The 19,241-nt window shown below is 42.7% G+C and overlaps 2 protein-coding genes across 6 annotated transcripts in view; both read right to left on the reverse strand.

The window, feature by feature from the left end:
- Window positions 1-19,241, reverse strand: part of Patj (PATJ crumbs cell polarity complex component) — a 302,434-nt gene that overhangs the window by 78,443 nt on the left and 204,750 nt on the right. For all 5 annotated transcript variants that reach the window (XM_038332714.1, XM_038332713.1, XM_038332717.1 and 2 more), the window contains 2 exons: window positions 18,846-18,918; window positions 5,054-5,140 (listed from right to left, as the gene is read on the reverse strand). In XM_038332714.1, the coding sequence (XP_038188642.1) occupies window positions 5,054-5,140; window positions 18,846-18,918 (160 nt within the window). The remainder of the gene's footprint in view (window positions 1-5,053; window positions 5,141-18,845; window positions 18,919-19,241) is intronic.
- On the reverse strand, window positions 11,061-11,511 carry LOC119816249 (dynein light chain 1, cytoplasmic-like). The gene has a single exon (XM_038332719.1). It carries the CDS (start codon window positions 11,498-11,500, stop codon window positions 11,231-11,233), a length of 270 nt encoding a protein of 89 aa, XP_038188647.1. The 5' UTR covers window positions 11,501-11,511; the 3' UTR covers window positions 11,061-11,230.

The following is a 19,241-nucleotide window of genomic DNA, read 5'->3' on the forward strand; positions in this document are numbered from 1 at the left end:
GGTTTGGATGCCAGGTGTCCCTTGACACACACCTGCTTTGTTGCTATGTAGTTTCACAGAACAGGGAATGCAGGGCGTATCTGTTGGGGCCTTTTTGAGCAGGGAGACCTTGGGATATTGGCCAAGCCTTAGGATAAGGAAGTGTAGTTTCCATCACCCTAAACCCATGGAGGAGGGCTTTAAAGAGCAGGCACAGAAAAGGACTTGACACAATGCACCAAGAAAGGTGAGTCCTTTTACTGCCACCACTGTGGAAGTTGGTGGGAACATGTCAGACTTGCTGCTGGCAAGCACCTTTGCTATGCATGGTCTCCACAGTGTTCTGGAGAATATGTATTGTTGGCCACTGTACGCTGCACACTGCCATTGCTGCCACTGACTCCTACCTGGCCTGCCATTGACTCCTACCTGGTCTATCCACTCTGGCCTGTCCCATCTGATCTCCACATAGCAGCTACAAGCAACCTGTAGCCAGCCCCTGCAGCCCTCTGAGGCTGCCTCTTGCTGTCAGCTCAGTGACCATCTCCGTAATGTGACCTGGCTCTCACTGACTTCTCAACTGCTTCCATCTTACCAGCTGGGCACTTTCAGTTCACTAACTACACAAGGGTCTAAGACTGTCAAGAATCTCTCCACTCTAGAGTTTATTTATTTTAAAATTACATGTATGCATGTATCTGTGTGGGGGTATATGCACATGAGTGCAGGTGCCTATACAAGCTAGAAACATTGGATTTCCTGGAACCACCTCATATGGGTTCAGGGAACCAAACTCAGGTCCTCTGTAAGAGCAGTGTGTGCTCTTATTTGCTAAGCCATTTCTCCAGTCCCTTCTCTGTTTCTTTTCAGCTCCATTCCCAACCACAGTCAGCCTTCTTTGCTTATTTAAAACAGGCTCTATTTACAATTCAGCCACCACAATGGACGATACCAAACACCCACACACCAGAAACAAACCTGCATCTGCACTGAACACATATAGATCACTTTCTTGATTATTCTGGAAGCAACATAATACAACTATAATATACAACAGTGTAAGTATAACTTATACTATATTAGGTATTATATGAATCATGTCTTAAAGAGGAGAATATGTATAGATTATAGCAAACCACCTTACTATTTTATATAAGGGATTTGGCCATTATATAAAAGATTTGGTATCTTGAGGGCCTGGGAACTAATCCCCATATAGAGACTAAGATAGAATATACCGAAAGCTTCTTCAAATCTCAATTCAGATGTCCCTAGATGAGGCCCTCATTCATATGACCTGTGAATGCCAAGTACTTTTAGTTCTTAGCTCAATCAAAGTAGAAATTTCAATATAATTGAACTGCAGCTACCCTAATGGGAGTTGGTATCTGTTTACCTTCAGTAGCAGATTCCTGGAATCCTGCCAGGGATTAATGAGTGGGTTCCAGCTCCTCCAGACCACAGCAGCTGCCATTATCTGCTGTGTTGATTATAGCTGTTCTACCAGCTGCAAAGCCACACATCACTGTGACTGATACATGAAGCTACGTCTTACAGTGGCGCATTTCTCTAGTGGTCAAGAATCTTGAACAGATTTCACACATTTACCAACTATTTTATATCTCTGGAAAAATACTAGCATTCTCTCCCATTCTTTACCTTAGTTATCTCTTTATTATTTACTGTGAGCTGGTTGCTTATGATTATTTTGTTTTGGTAACTGTAATAGCAAGGAGAATGGCCAAGAAGACAGAAAAGGCATATTGGCTTTATAGGAAACCAGAAAATTAGGGGCCAAGACATGGCTAGAGATACAAAGGCAGCAGCCAACAAAGAGGTCAGTTATAAGAAAGCAGTGAACCCCGCCCCATTTTACTCCTTCCTTCCCACCTAACCAACAAGCTTCTAAACACAGGAGCCTAGTGTGAGAGCACCTGTGTATCTCAAGCTCTCTAAAAACACAGCCAGGCATGGTAGTGCATGCCATGCACTTGTACGGCTAAGGCAGGAGGCTCATCCGTCTGAAGCTAGCCTGGAGTCCCTAGGGAGGCCTCGTCTAACTAAACAATGAAACGATGAAGTCCTGCTCATCACTGGGCTCCCTGCATACATGTAGAGAGATCCCTGATACTTCTTTCACTTTAAGAAAAGTCATCCAGGGCTGGAGAGATGGTTCAGAGCACCGACTGCTCTTCTAGAGGACCAGGGTCCAATTCCCAGCACCACATGGCAGCTCACAACTGTCTGTAACTCAGTCATTAACTACTGAGTAATTAACTACTGAGTCATTAAATTTCAACTTTTTAGTGACCTGTTTTTATCTTTTTGATGTTAGGAGTTGATGATTTAGAGGTGTGTGTGTGTACAGTAAAGAGTGATCCCAGTGTGAGTTCCTCATGGTAGACTTTGGTTCCATTGTGTCTGTATCTCTGATTGCCTCTACTACACAGTGCTTTGGAGTGCAGCTTTCATGCTGGGTGGTTTTAAACAACTTATTTCATGTTTCAGCACCTGTTTCCTGGCTTTTACCACTGCTTCCACAGGTGAGCTAAAGCAATTCCTTTCCCTGCCCTTCCTGGGCAGCCATACCAGCCTCTGGCCTTGGACACCAGCACCCAGGATCTCCAGCACGTGAATCCCACAACTTGTCTCAGTGACATCCCTGGTTGTAAGGCCTTTGGACCTGGCTTCTGTGATTCTTCAGCTTATAGACAACCTATTGTGGGGCTTCTGAGACTGCACAGTCGGGTAGGTCAGGTTCCCCAGTACCCTCTTCACACAGTCATCCTACCCATCTCTCTTCCTGGAGACCCACCAGTGGTTCGTACTTTCATTCTGGGTTCGAAAAGCACACTTTATATATATATTCAGAGAGTCCGGTTTGATCACATGTTCATTCGGTCCCGGTCCAGCTGGATTTGGTGAGCAAGGAAGTCAGGACCGCAAGGGGTTGGTCCACCCACTGAGACAGTGTGCCTGATCTAATGGGAGCACACTTTACTTTTTCAGGTTGTACATAAACCAGGAACACAATCCTTTTACTACCACCCATTAAGGCTTTAATAAGAATTACAAAATCAACATCAAGAACAAAAACTCACTTGGGGACTATGAGCCCAGGGCATGGGGGCTCGCATCTGTAATCCAAGCATTTGGAAGGATGAAGCAGGAAGATCATTCCAAGTTTGAGACTAGTAAATACTGAAGCCAGACTCCTTGGATCCAAACCCTAGTTCTACCTTTACAGGAATATAATCTGAGGGGATAAAGTTAAGTGCCATCACAACAGGTTAAGGCCAAACTCTTATATGAGACCATTTCTATTATGCTAAAAAATGTGTCCAAATTCAGGTTATCTTTCTTCTCTCAATTAGACCATGGATAGGTTCCACTGAAATGGTGACAGAAATTTATTTAGAATACCAGAAAATGAGGAAGATGGGAAGGGAAGGAATAAAAGGAGAGGGACATAACAAGAGTAGGGGATCCAGTTATTCTTGGATAAACTGATACTTAAAAGTAAGCCCAGACGACAATCAGACATACACGTAGGCAAAATACACACACACACACACGTATGTGTGTATCCACTCTGTTCCTAGGCACCAATAGTGAAGAGATTATTCACAGACAACTCTAAGAGACCTGAAGTATTGAGCTTCATTTGAAAATTTTTTTCGTCTGTGAACCGTTTCTTCACTATTGGTGCCTAGGAACAGAGTGGATGAAGAATGGCTTCTATCTGCAGCCTACAAGACAGCCTTGTTGGTACTATCAGACTCGCCAAAGAAATAAAAAATGTTATTCCTTTCCTCCCTCCCCCTCTCCTATTTCTTCTGCAGATTGAATTGAGGTTGCTACAGAAATCACGTTGTTTTAAAATGTTTTTCTCTAACATGGTGGTTCTCATCCTGTGGTCGTGATCCCTCTGGGGTCGCATATCAGATGTTTGTATTACAAATCATAACAATCGCAAAAGTATAGTTAAATAGTAATAAAATAATCTTATGGTAGGGGTCACCACAACATGAGGAACTATATTAGAGGGGCCCAGCATCAGGAAGGTTGAGAACCACTGCTGTCCATAGTGACACAGTGTCTCAAACAATAAGTTAACTTATATTTAAATGAATGGTTTTTCAGTGCAGATATGCATTACCTTTTGGAAGAGAACAGGGGGCCCCATGTGTGATTTATTGCTCCCCTTGTTAGTGGGGTCTTGTGTCCCACAAAGTTTGCTAGTTTGTAGTGGTCTGCTACAATTTCTACTTTTGCTGAAGTAACTTTTCTTTTATACCTGAGCAAATCAGTTCACTTAGTTGGAGATAAAATCTAAAGAGTTCCAATACATACTTTTTCTAAAAGCTGAAAGATAAAGAAGTGAATTATTTCTCAAACTCCTTCAAGTAAAATAAAACCTCAGGCAGATTTAAAATCATCTAAATGGTGAGCTTCTGGAATCTATACACATTTGAACCACAGAGGGGCAAGGAGACAACAAAGACCAGGGCCAGCCCACAGTTCTAACAACTGTAGTCCAGCTTTGGAAGTGATTGCATACAAACCAGAAAGGTACATCATGAAAAAAGGCACGGACACAGACAGCATGCACACAAAGCAGCCATTGACCTTTGAAGGAAATTAACTTCCTTAACTTCGTGTCCTTACTTATAAAGGAACGGTTACCACGGTCACCAATGCAGAACACAGCAGAGAGCTTGGTTCAAAGCAGACAAGATGTCAAAGGCACCGGGTGGGACAGCCATAACTTCCTTCATCTGGGGCAACTAAGTATCTTTTACTAGGAAACAAAGGCATCGTCTCTTCCTGTGTTGCTAAGGTTCCTTCAGTTCAGATCCTGGAAATACCCAGGGCTGAGCTGCACTTAGAAGGAGGGGCTGGATGCCACTGTAGTCCTAGACAGCACAGTTCAAGTGTGGTGAGGAAGATACTGTGTTCCTGTCTCAGAGCTCAAAGTACCTTGTGACCAGGACAGTGGGCAGCAGTCCTTCGTCTAGGGTAGTGAGTGCAAGCCCTGCTCCTGCCCTGTGCCCTCCCAGTCTAGGATTCTTACCGGTTTGGGGCTTTCAGTATCAGGCAGGTGTCTGACGTCCACACTGCTGTCTTCCTCACTGCTGACAGGTTCAGTGCCACCCAGGTCCTAAGGGACAGTTAAAAAAAAAACAGCGAAGATGTCATTCTTCATTCACACTGTCTCAAGCCACACACACTGCACAGCTGTGGGGGTGGTGTTCCTAAAGCTACAGTGGACACTATTTCTGCAGAAGCTATCCTGCCATCTTCCTTTGTCACAGAAAGCCAGTAGACACATCTGCCCATTTGTTTTACTGGCATCAATTCCTGCTGCCTGTAGTGCTCCTCAGGAAAGCTGGCCTGTTCTCTGTTCCAGGCTGGCTGGTTGTCTCAGGCCAGGTCCCTTCTTCTTGTCAACAGTTTGTCAGGAACAGGAACCTGGATGATGAACTTTGTCAGTTCTGGTAACAAGACTAAGAAACGTGTGCTGGAGGTTTGCTGGAAGTTCTTCATCTTTGGCTTTATTTTTTTTATTTTTTATTTTACTACTTATCTGGATGTTTATGCCCACAGATTTAGTTTTTACAAGCCAATAGACACTGAAAAATTATTTTCCCCACAGAATTGTAATCATATGTGCCTAGAGAAAGAATGTGGTTGAACTGATGTAGTCACTAAGACACATGATGTCTTAGGGTTTCTACTGCTGTGAAGAGACTCTGTATACATGATCCAAATGTGCATTCTGAGACTGGGGGAATGTGAATCTGGTATTCCATTGTTGTAACAAATCATGTCCCAACAAATTCACTGCTATGTTAACCACCCATGACTTTAATTTTCCTCTTTCTCCTTCTGGTCTTATTCATTCGACCCACCTCATGCTCTGTTTAACTTGAGATAGAGTTCCAATCCCTAAAAGCTGAACATTTACGTCCTGAGGTGGCCAATTTGGATGCCAAGATTCTGGTGCAATTACTGTTACATCCGCACCTGTGTCTACCAGACCTTCAATGGCAATGTCATTTATTCATATTTTTAATTTTAATCTTTGTTCATTTATAGAAGTTTGCCAAAACACTCGCTTTATGGTTTTTATTGAGTTTTTTGTTCCATAGCTGTTCTATCATCCAGAGCAGTATGGTTTCTTACAATAGGCATTAGGTTCTTTAATTGCTCCAGGAAGGAGTTTCCTCCATAACAACAGGAAAACAACTGAACGGAATTTGGTATGGGGGGCCTGTGAGAGGCCCCTCAAGTGGCTTCCTGATGGCAAAGGGTTACCTTGACTGTTCCTTGTTTATCTACATTCATCATGGATCTGGCTTGGGGGGTCCATAAGTCCTACCCTCCCTGAAGGACTTTTGACAGTGTTATTTTGTTGTTGCTTCAGTAAATAACCTCCCACTTGTGTTTAAGCAAGAAACTGTAGACAGAAGTTTCTGTTCTGCCTGGTCTCATAGCCGTTCAGTCCCAAGTAAACACACAGGGACTTAAATTATAAACTGTTTGGCCTATTGCTCAGGCTTATTACTAGCTCTTACAACTTAAATTAACACATAATGCTTATCTATGTTTAGCCATGTGACTTGGTTCCTTTTCCCAGTAAGGCTTTCTCACCTTGCTTCCTCTACATTTGGCTGGTGACTGCATCTCTGCCTTTCCTCTTCCCAGAATTCTCCTAGTTTGGTCACCCCACTTCCTGCCTGGCTACTGGCCCATCAGTATTTTATTAAACCAATATGAATGACAAATCTTTACAATGTACAAGAGTATTATCCCACAGCAGGAAACTCTCACTGAGCTTAGTGGGTCACATACAACAAGACAGAAAGTAGGAGAGGATGTGTAAGCAGAAGGCTTTTATGGGAGAGGATAGAGCGATAACAGGGGTGAAAACAGCTGAAATGTAGTCTATAAATTAAGTGTATGGGACTGTCAAACAATGAAAGGAAGTTTTTTTTTGTTTTTGTTTGTTTTAAGACAGGGGTTCTCTATGTAGCCTTGACTGTCCTGAAACTTGCTCTATAGACCAGGCTGGCAAAAACTCAAGAGATCCATACCTGCCTCTCCCTCCTGAGGGTTAAAGGTGTGTGCCATCACTGACTGGCCCATTGAGAGAAATTTTAAAAAGAAAATTGGCATTGCTACAGAAGCATATGATTTTAAAGTCTCTGGCCTTAAGAGGGAGGGGCTTAGAATTAGTATTTTTACTCCAAGGTCCAACTTAACAGGAACAGCCTGGGGTAACTGTATGTACAGTGAGCAATTTTCTAAGTGTTGCTTTCCCACGGCTGCACAAAACAAGTACAGAAAGACATTCAACAATCACCATAGGACTTGGTAGAAAACAAACAATAATTAATAGCGAAGAAAGCCTGCTATGTACTTGTGTGGATGTGGATAACAGAAACACAAAGTGAGGTGGCAAATACTCAACAAAGCCCTACAGCACTGGGTGACCCGAGTGTCTCAGTTCCTGGTCTGCTGCATCCGTATCACAAATATACAAGAATTACAATAGAGATTCTGATGCTTTTCTATACCTCTTGTATGTCGATAAAATCTTGGCATACGAATGCATTTAAAGAACTAATTCTGTGTAGGAAAGTCACCCAGAACAAGAGGCACCCTGTACAATCAATAGATATATCCTCAACCCTGAGCAGCAGCAGTCCCTGGTCCACACAGCTCATCACACCACATGCAGCAGTTGTAATTCTGAATGTCTGAATGTCTGGTGATAGTGTTCTTTATTCCATGGAGGCTTCATTAGAGTTATTCACCTAGCCAACATGTTAATATGTACGACAAATTAGGCTCCATGTCAACTTCTCCTTCCAAGGCACCAGTCTTACAGAACAAACAGCTGTTTCAGGAACCTGCAGAGTCATACAAGTGCAGCTGTATTTAAGATTCTCCTCTATGAACCTAAGTTATTTGCCATTAAAAGCTCATCTCTGAGTTTGCCTTGTGAGTTGTACTGTGTTTTCCTAATTTATTGTGCCTCCATTTGATGCTGGGGCCAACAAGCAGTATAACAACCAGGTTCTTTGTGAAACCATTTTCATAGCTTAGCTAGTCGTGAACAATTTAGCTGGATGGTGGTATATCCACTAAGTATAAGAACTGTCTGTCAAACAGCCACTATGACTTATGCCAGCACCAACAGTCTAGAACACTCTTGGGATGCCTTTATCTCAGCTAAATCCCAGGTAGTGTAATGAAAGTGCAGCCTCAGTCAGAGCAGTTTCTTAAAGTTTGTACCAGACTTTGGCTACCACAGCTTTAGTGAACTGTAGCAACCACTTCCACCTACACCTAAGACACAATGCTCAGATTTGGAGCAAACCCTAAGCTATCTGAATGTGACTTGTGCTGGGATAGAGGTAGACACTTTCCTCTGACTAAGAAGGCAATTAAAACTTACTGAGAGAAGCCCTCCTGAGCTGCCTCCCCTGGTGTTGCATTAGTGAAGATGCTTTTCTTGGGTCTTTTCCATTTTTAGGATTGTGGGCTGAGCTGCTTATGGGAAGAATGAAGCAGTAGAGGCAGCAGAGCAGCCCTGGCAGGGATGACGGCAGAGAGCTTGGTGGGCTCAGGCTGAGCTGACTACTACATGAGAGGCAACTGAACAGTTAAGAGAGCAGCCAGGGCAGAAATGAAGGGAAAGTGAAAACAGGCTGGAAGGTGAAGCTGATGGAGGATAAAAACTGTAAAGAGCCAGGGAAGAGAGTGGGTGAGTTCCGGGGAGCTGTCACGCCTGTGTGTAGCAAGGACCTGCCAACAAACAAACAGCCCCTAAAGAAACAAGTACTGGGTAGCCATCCACCACAAAGTAATGTTTCAATGATGGACCACATCCATAGTAGGGTTCCATATGTCTTAGGGTTCCTAGTGCTGTGATGAAGCACCAACCAAAAGTAACTATGGGAGGAGGAAAGGGTTTGTCCAGTTGGCATGCCCAATCAATGTCCATCACTGAGGGAAGTTGGGTGGGGACTGGAGGCAGGAACTGACACAGAGGCCATGCAGAAGTGCTGTTTACTGGCTTGTTCCTCACGGCTTGTTCTCACTTCAGTCACTAAGAAGATGCTCTGCAGACTTGCCTACAGGCCAATCTGCTGAGGACATTTTCTCAAAGTTCTGTCTACTGACATAAAAACTAGCACATGCTTCACACATTGAGGGTAATGCTGGTGCAAAAGTACGATGTCACTAGTCACACTGCACTTTTGTGCAGCAAAGCAATTAGTATGTGCATGTTATTTGATAATGAGATAATTACTTTAATCACTATTGATGTCTGTATTATACTATACTTCACACTATTTTATAAACTGTTCCCTGTAACACACAGCACCACTCTGCTGGCACTCATGCACTCATGTTTAGTCTTTCTCAGAAACATTCATTAGCATCTCTTTTACATCCTAATTACATATGCAGGGAATCTCTGAGGGGATTGAAAGATCTCTGATGGGACTGAAAGATCTCTGATGCCAACATTGGTGCCTCTTTCAAGCCCTTTGTCTGATTCATTCCTCCTGGGTCTGCCTCACTTCAAAGGCCGTGCTCTAAGTGGGACTATATTCACCTTTTAAAACCTTCTCTTCTGCTTTTAGTTGAACATGCCTCCATTGAGGAGGACATGAAGTCAAAATCGAAATGGAAAGGAGACTAAGGGGGCGGGGAGATTGAGAATGGTTGGAAATGGGCACTTACTCTCTAGGCAAGCTAAGGTTTGCAAGTATAGTGTGTGTGCTTAAACAACACAAGAACAAAATTGCATCTCCACTCTGAGTACAGAATGGCTCACACAGCAAGGAGCCATTAAAACACCCCACTTGCCAAGATCTTAAAACATGGCAAACAGTCAGAGACAGGAAGGAGGTCAGAAGCATGACTCTAAGGAACAAGGATCCCTGGTGACTTGCAGACCATCTGGCTGAAGCAAAGTGGCTGCTGACAAGATGAGTCCGTTAATCCAGGAGACAGGTGTTCACTTCTCTCTTGCTGATCTTCAAATCACTTGTCCAATATGGTGGGCTTGGCCAAGCCTGCTCACGGCAACAACTCCCCAGGAAGACCCAAGTCAGGAAATAGAGGAAGTAAGGACCATAGATGAGTAAATGGCAAAGGTACCAATACAGCATCACCCAAAGATGGTAAAGGTGTGTGTGTCCGTCCATGTCCTATAAAGATGGTAAAGGGGTGTGTGTGTTTGTGTCCTATTAAGGACATCCCCCCACACACCTTTTGAAATTCCAACCTTTTCTTTTCTGTTGGGCTCACCGGAAATCTCCCAAATAAGGTGATGATGGTTGTTTTTTTTTAGCTTAATGTTTTAACTATTTTTAATTAGAAGGGAAAATGGGGCCATACTGGGCTGGGACTGGAACCAGAGAAGCTTCTTCTTGCAGATGGGAGCTATACATCGAGACCCACAACTGGACAATGTGCAGTGAGAGACTTTGGAACACTCAGCTCTGAGTGGGGCGTCTTCATCAAACCCTTCCCCTCAGGGCTCAGGGAAATATGAAGAAGAGGAAGCAGAAGGCTGTAAGAGCCGAAGGGCAGGGATGACAGCAAGGATGCAGTATCTCCAGACAACAGGACTGACGCACAAATGAACTCAGAGACTGTGACAACACGCACAGGCCTGCACAGAGGCTGCTGGCCCTGAGAGGGGGAAGGAGATACAAGCCCAGAAGCTATCTCCAACTGACCACCACTTGCAAAGGAAAAATTCATTTTCTCCAGGGGAGTCTCACTGGATATATAAACCACACTTAAAGGCAGGCCCCATGCACATTGATGGCAACACAAAATGAACTCAATGGTATTTTTGTAGACTTTTTTTTTTTTTGCCTCATATTAATTTGTTTGGACATTTTTTCTTATCTCATTGATCCTTTGTTTTTCTTTTTTCCCACATCTCAAACACATTTATTTTTAAAGGAATGGCCTAAGGGAGGAAAAAAAGGGGGGGGGGGTACAGAAGTATGGCCTAGAAAATAAATACAAATGTAAGCTGTTTTACTAATTATTTTATAACCACAAACTCGTACAGAGGATGATGCTCCCCACAAAACACAACAGATTCAAACCAGGTGTTCCCTTAGCAAAGCTAAAGAGTCAGTCTCTGGTATTTGGAATTTAGGATGCAGTCCTTGTTTTTGGATGGATCACTGGGTGTTTGGCACAGTCCATGCTTTTAACCAGATTTGAACAGAAGAATGGCCACCTGACCCAGGTAGAAGTAGATGAAGTATTTAGTTTCATGTGTCACATAACTACCGAAGTTCCGCCCCACAATGCAGTGCCAGGTGGGGTTGTACTTTTTGTCAAATTCCTTCTTGATATGGGCAGCAATATCCTTTTCTATGTTGTACTTCTCCAACGCCTGAGTAGCGTACTCCACCGAGTCCTGTTGCATCTCTTCCGACATGTCTGCATTTTTGATCAGCGCCTTCCGGTCGCACATGGTTGCCGTGGAGCAGGGGCCAGCCGCCTGCTGCGAGCTTCTGAGGAAGGTGCTGGCGCCGCTCAGGAGCCGTGGCGCAACTCGATCTTTTGCTTTTATGGTTTCCGATTTCCTGTTGTTTTTGTTTGTTTGTGTGTATATCTGTGTGCATGGTTCCTGTGCTTTTTTTTTTTTTTTTTGCTATCTTTATACTGGTTTGTTTCATTTTTTTAAATTTGCTGTTTGTTTTCTAAATAGAGAAAGGCATAGAGCTGAATGACTGAAGAGGGTCTGGAAGGAGAAACCATGATCAGATTATATTATCTGTATTTTCAATAGTTAAAAAAAAATGTGTGAGTGTGTATGCACGAGCATGTGCAAAGAGAGAAAGCACTCACCCTGGGCTCACCGGCGGCTAGACTAGCTGGCCAACACTGGGGAACAGATATTCTACCTGCAGAGCTTTCAGGCCTGTGCTAAAGACCCAAACTCAGGTCCTCACCCTTATGCAGCAGACATTTCACTGACACACCCCAGCCTCCTAATTTAATACTTTTGAGACAGAGTCTCACTACTTAGCCTAGGCTTGTCTTGGTCTTAAATCCTGTCTCTACCTCCGGAGTGCCAGGACTGCAGGAGATGCTGTCACCTTGCTGCTTTATTTTTATGCTACTTTGTTTTCTCAGATAAACGATTTATGCACAGTTTCTTACTAACTACATAGAAAGAAGCTTGAGCGCAGGAACATTGCTCTGAGGGCAGGGCATGGTTCAAGCTAAGAAGGTTCTGGTGGTTTAGAAAGACGTTTCTACCAGAGGAACAGTAGTGCTATTACTCCCATTTTCCCATGCACGGTATCAATATGACAAAAACACATGGGTAAAAATAACTGTTTTCCTTTGATTTGAGATGTCACTAAGTTAAAAACCTAACAGGCATGCCTCCCAGAATAATTAAAGTTTGTTTCCCTCTTAATATTTAAAGGTAGGGTCTCACTATGTAGCACTGTCTGGCCTGCTGCCTACCACTCACAGAGATCTGCCTGCCTCTGGCTCCTGAGTGCTGGGATTAAAGGTGTGTGCCATCTCACCTGGCTTGTTTCTTATTTTTAAAATAAGAGCCATGTTTGTTGGTTTAGACTATCTTATGACTGTGTTCCTAAATCCAGTGCACTTTTCAGAACATCACATAGGGCTTTTAATTCCCACTGCAGCAGAAGTTCACATGTATTTCTTTTTGAAAAAAAAAAAAATCCTGTTTGCTAGATAGGACAACCTGAATTTCTCTTTCCTAACCACTACCATGAACACATTTTTAGATGAGCAGGAATTCCAGAATGGCAATGCACAACTAGTGGTAAAATGGCAATCATGGTAATGACTGTCCCTCTGCAACCATCTCCTCAGCTCTTCCTGACTGGGCACTCCCTCTCATGTGGTATTTAAAAAGCACAACCTCTGAGCAAAAGCAAGACAGAAGTTCCTCCTGTAGAAGATGTTTACAAGATCCAGAACTCCTTAAGGAGGGATGCCATGAATATCCAACATCCACATTCTACTTGAGCCCCCACCATCTCTTTTGAGACCCCTGCAGTGACTTTTTAACTGGTTTTCCCTCCTCAATTAAGACATCCTCTTTATTTATTTATGTGTGTATGCCCTCGTGTGGCAGTAAGAAAACTTATGGTAACTGTTTTGGTTTCCATGTGGCTGCAGGGATTGAACTCGGGTTGTCTGTTATACATCGAGTTATGCACTGAGTCATCTCACACATTTACCATTGCCTTTAGCAAGTGTCTTTACACACTGAGTCTCAGGACGCCTCTAATGCTTGTCACTCGCTAGTCCTGAATTACAGCCCTGGCTGGATGTCTTCTTGTTCAAGATGTTTCCAACAGCTCCAAGTGCCTACAGCATGTCACAGCCTTCTGGAATTCAGATTCAAGTCTCCCATGTAACCTCAGTTTATTTTCCAACATATCCTATTATTTGATTTCACATCTCTCTCTTCCTTTCTTTTTCTTCTGCTGGGTTTTAGTTTCTACTATTCTCATGGTCTACAAAACCATTTTTAAGCATACAGTCTCGCTATGTAACCCAGACTGGCTGGGCTCGTGATTCTCTTCTCTCCCCTTGGCCTCTGTTGCTGGGAGTATGTGCTGCCACACCTGGCAGCATAATAAGAAATGAGGTACACACTCACACTCACTGCACCAAGATCCCCACGACCAAGCATTTGTTGTGGATGGCTGGATAAGGAAAATGAATCTTACATACAAACTGTGCTAATTTACAAACCAGTACCAACCAGTGATGACATAGGTAAACACGGAGAACTTTGTTAAGTGAAACAAGCCAGGTGTCCAAAGTAAAATATCACGTGACTTCACTTAACTATGGATTTAAAAAAAAAAATCTCACGGAAGCAGAGAGTAGAATGGTGGTTACTAGTGGTGAGGTTAAGAAAATGTAGGTCAAAGGCCCTAAAATTTTCGTAGATTGGGCAAAAAAGTACAAGACATAATTAGATTGTAATTAAAAATAATGCCTTCATTCTTGAAAATCTCTAAGAGGTTTTATGTTTGTTTGTTTTGTATTATGTGTTTAGTTAGGATATTGTTACATAGCCCAGGATAGCCTTAAACACAGTATTTTTGTCTTTGGCCTCAAAGCTGGGATTATAGACATGCAGCACTTGAGGAGATTTCAAATAATCCTAGCGCACACACAAAACAACAAGAACTACGTGAAGGAATGCATGCTGTCTACTTTGGGTTAGCTGTCCCATAATGTATACATATTCCAAAAAAAAAATGTTGAATCTGGTAAATACAAACACTTTTCATTTGTCAATTCAAAAATTAAATAACTTAATAAAAAATAAATCCCATTTTTGTTCATAATCATTGATGATGGAAGATGCCAGAAGCTGGAATGTATGCTAGAGGCTTTGATAACATAAATACAACCAAAATAAACTCCCAGCGTATACCAGGATTCATCTAAGCATTTCAAGTGTTAATCCTTCCAGGATGAAGAGCAGAACTGAGATCTGCCTGACTTCTGAGCTTGCACTTCCACACTGTGCCACACACCACTGCAATGGTCTGTCACCGTGGCCAAGTGTGCTGCACAGCAATGCTAACAACGCTGTAGAAACATTTATAGCTGTGCACTCTCCTGACTTAGGACGTGACTCTCATTTACTCCCTTCTGATATACTAAGAAGAGGCTTCACAGAGAAAGAGAGGCTCTGGGAGTTAACTGCCTTTACCAAGGTCACATGACCAACAGGCAAGGGGTGGAAAGAAAGGCAAGCACTCGACAACTATTACATTCCTAGTTCAATATTCTGCTAGTATGTTTTCTTTGACTGTATTAGCACATAACTGCATAAAGTAATTTGGCTAGAACTATGTCAGATATATGAGCTTACTAAATATTTGCCAAATAAGGGAAGGAATGTGAGACGTCACTAGCATGCAATAGAAGTCAGGCAGAATTACTGTTGCCAGGTTCAACTTCACAGTGGCGTGGCTGCACTTCATGTATAGCTTATGGTTTAAACTGGTTCTTTTTGTCATACAAAATGACAAATATATGCTTATAAATTATGCTTGATCACTCACAGAAATACCTATGGGTAAAGGCAGAGTGATTGGTATGGAGACAAATAAGAGACAGAGTGGTAAGGAGAGCTCATAAACTTCACTCCCATAGGAGGGAGCTCTTCTGTAGGTGACAGTCACTAGAGCCATTGGGGAGAGAGCTAAGAGCCCTGAGGGATGTACTTCAAGCAACAACACTGTACAGAAATTGCACAGAAATTCCAGAGCCTCACTCTTTTAAAGGAAACTTATATTTTTACAAGCACCTAGTTGTGATTTGTCTTTCACAAGAAAGATGGCACGCTACAACTGACGCTGATGCAGCTGCTGTGACGAGGATCTTGAAAATTACAAGCGGCGTCATTTCTACTTGATAAATATTAGCAGCCTGCTTTATTTAAAAAGCAAAATCAGGCCAGGTGTGCTCACCTTTAATCACAGCACTTGGGAGGCTGAGGCAGGCAGATCTCTGAGTTTGAGACCAGCCTCCAGACTGTTCTATAGATGAGTTCTAGGCTAGCCAAGACTATAGAGTGAGACCATGCCTCAAAAGAAAAAAAAAAAAGGGCAAAACAGTCTTCTAAATGCTCATAAGACAATGATGCTCCTTTGAATCACACCAAGCTACTTTTTATGGCTAATTACTAATTCAGCGAGATTAAGACATAAGAAAAAAAAATCTTTTTTACAGGTGACTAAATTCTTTTTCAATAATGACTAACCATTTTGTGATTAGCACATCTATGTTTAAAGTGACTTGAGATAGCTAGTTTATACTATAAAGATTAAGTTAAAGTTCAAATAAATAAAACAGTTCATCTGTGCTGAATGCTGCTTTGTGGTATCAGCTGTACTAAGGTACTCCATGATAAATGCACGGGGCTCGGTGGTCATGGCCAGGTCTGCACAGACTGAAGCTAACTGGTGCATCTGTGCATGGGCCCACGGGTATATGATACAGCCCCTGTGTCTCTTCTCAAGGCTGAAAATAACAATACTGGCTCTCAGTCTGTGTAGGAGTTGTGAAAGGAATACCGGAAGTACCCAGACAGGGCCTGACACAGCTAGCAGCATCCTCGATCACCTGTCAAGTGCCGCCTTGTTGGGGCAGCTGGCCCAATCCCTGCGTTCAGGGGCGTGGCTGCCCCAGCGGAGTAGGATACCCCTTAAATAGGATCGGGGCGCCGGGAGGAGCCCCGTTTGCTTTCCCCCACGTTACCTTCTGCTCCGCTGGACCCCTGGTTCTGTAAGTTCCCTTATTTCCCCTTTTATTAAAACTGATTTATTATAAAAGGACTATCTTGGTTATTCCCTAACCCCTCCGACCGCCGGTACCTCTGGTACCCGCCGGTACATTTCCGCCGGTGCCCGCTGGTACATTTGGCACCCAACGTGGGGCTCGAACCCACGACCCTGAGATTAAGAAAAAAAAAGGGGGGGGGAGGGATTAACTGGTGATCTGAAGGAATAATTGATTTTTGTGAGTTATTGTTTTTTGAAAAACTATATGAGTGTTGATTCTTGTATATTGATATATTGAACATTGTATGAGAGTATACTACCTCTGTTTGAAACAATTGTTATATTGACATTGTTTACCATATTGCAATGTACATTTCTACCTCAGATATTATTTATGTAATGACCCTGTTTACATTTGGAAATCATTGTCTTCATTTATTGCACAGTTGTTTATTCTATTAGTCATACAGTTACATAAGTGTTGAGAATTATATGTTGGTCATATTTATATTTAGGACAATCAGGTTTTTTAGACACATAGAGGTTGTATTTAGTATAGATAGCATAATCTTCGACCTCTTTGAAGAGCTGTAGAACATGGCCTTTAATCTAACCTAGAGTTTTGTATTTATGAGACACAATCACTCCTGGCAACAATGCTCTACTCCCGAGAGAACGTTGAGCACCAAAGACGCTCCACTGGGAGTTTGTCTTCTACTTGGCAGAACTGGCCTTGGGGCAAAGAAAAGCCCATACCTCCATTACTGACTAAACTACGAAATATCCATAAGTGGATAAAACAGAATTGTCTTATCTTGCCAAGACAGGATAGGATAGTTCTACTAAAGGTTCCTTGCCGTTGTATAATGGTATGTCAGGTTTTTTCAGGCCTCAGCCAAAGTTGGTTGCCTCAACATTGCTATCAAGACTTCGTGTGGTTGTCCAGGTAGTCAATTGTCTCTGTCTTCTGTTGCACATTTTGGAAGTTTCTCATTTGTGCTTCCTGGTTGCTTTGGTAATATTACTTTCCTTCTCAGATCTTTGATGGGGTTGAAGATTAGATAATGGTAGCTACCTTCTACATTATTTAGACTTCCCAAAGTAGAGTGATTAGAAAAATTTTTTGTTATATGCTCCTCGCCTGATATTGTTTACTTCTTGTAATTTTATATGATCTGTTCCCGTTGTATATAGTTGTATTTGATTTCTGAATCTGCCTTATTTAGACAAAAGGGGGAGATGTTGGGGCAGCTGGCCCAATCCCTGCGTTCAGGGGCGTGGCTGCCCCAGCGGAGTAGGATACCCCTTAAATAGGATCTGGGCGCCGGGAGGAGCCCCGTTTTCTTTCCCCCGCGTTACCTTCTGCTCCGCTGGACCCTTGGTTCTGTAAGTTCCCTTATTTCCCCTTTTATTAAAACTGATTTATTATAAAAGGACTATCTTGGTTATTCCCTAACCCCTCCGACCGCCGGTACTGCCGGTACCCGCCGGTACATTTCCGCTGGTGCCTGCCGGTACACCGCCTCGAGCAGGAAGCTGGAGACACCAGCTTGCCAGGGACATAGTAAAGAAGTCATGTGGTTGATATTCACAGCCATTACAGGCAGCAGGAGACAAATGAAACCACTGTGCTTTTATACAGCCTGGAATAACCACCTGTGGTCTCAGTCATCTTCTGGGGGCAGGGGTGGTGTCTTAGAACACATTCTGCACATTAATTACTTAATATTAGTAACAAAACAGAAGCTATTGTCATTATTCTGCCAAAAACTAAAATGTGGGTCAAAGGGTTACTGTACTCTTCAAGGCTTATGCTCATGCACAGTTGCAGGATCTGAACTGGTAGCTTGGCCATGGGACTGTCCCTCTGACACCATGTCTACTATCTATTCCATGTCTTTCCTCTCCATTTGTCTCACCAATCTCTTGGTGCTAGGCACGGAACTCAGGGCATGCCAGGCACGGATTCTACTACTACATCTCTAGACCCTTTGAGGTCTTAAAGTTAAAAAAACAAAACAAAACAAAACCTTAATGTTTGCAAGGCTGATGAAATCATGATTGAAACAATGTTTATTGGTACAAATGTGTAAGACAATAGCTGGTCAAAACAGATAAAAATCAAAAGTGGAATAGCATCGGATTCGATGGTGACTGCCCTTGATTGGATTTGGAGTGGGGGCTAGTAAAGCACACCTCAGGGTGTGTGTGTGTGTGTGTGTGTGTGTGTGTGTGTGAGAGAGAGAGAGAGAGAGAGAGAGAGAGAGAGAGAAAGCGAGCCACTGCTAGACCATCCAATAGATCTGAGGAACTTTGTAACTCTGAAGAGGTAATACCAGTGAGTTGATTCTAATACATTTAACACCGCTTTATACCTTATATTTTGTTTACCTCAAATACTTTTATCTTAGACATGGAAATTTGCTAGTTATCAGATATTATGTAATTAAAATTCAAAAAGTAAGGTTTTATGGAAATGACAAAACATACTGAGTGCATTTTTCCAAACAACCTTACCTCAACAGGTGATGGGGAGCTTGATGGTAGCAGGAAGGGAGCGACAGCCATCTGATGGACTGCGTCTTCGTTTCTGTGAAATGACGAGCAGAAGAATCAGTACTTGAAAAAGGTTAAGTTCCTGACTCAAATTACAAATACCTCCTTAGTTCTCAGTTAAAAATGTGCGCATAACACCACAGAATTAAACATGTATATGGAGAGATCGACACGCAAAGCTCTTACACAAAGACAGGTGTTGTGCTCGAGAGACCCAGATACAATTACTAATGAAGAAGAATGGGAATGCCAGGAGTCAGTAAATCGGGCTTAGGACATCTGATGCTGTAGGAGATAATTTTGGAAAGGTGTCAACTCTTTCGACATTGTGGAATGTCAGATTTTCAAACGCTGGGC

The sequence above is a fragment of the Arvicola amphibius genome, chromosome 6 (genome assembly GCF_903992535.2).
Source record: "Arvicola amphibius chromosome 6, mArvAmp1.2, whole genome shotgun sequence".
Classification (NCBI taxonomy): domain Eukaryota; kingdom Metazoa; phylum Chordata; class Mammalia; order Rodentia; family Cricetidae; genus Arvicola; species Arvicola amphibius.

Bases quoted from the DNA above. Each gene is read 5' to 3' on its own strand.
- LOC119816249 (XM_038332719.1), bottom strand. From the start codon at position 11,500: ATGTGCGACCGGAAGGCGCTGATCAAAAATGCAGACATGTCGGAAGAG.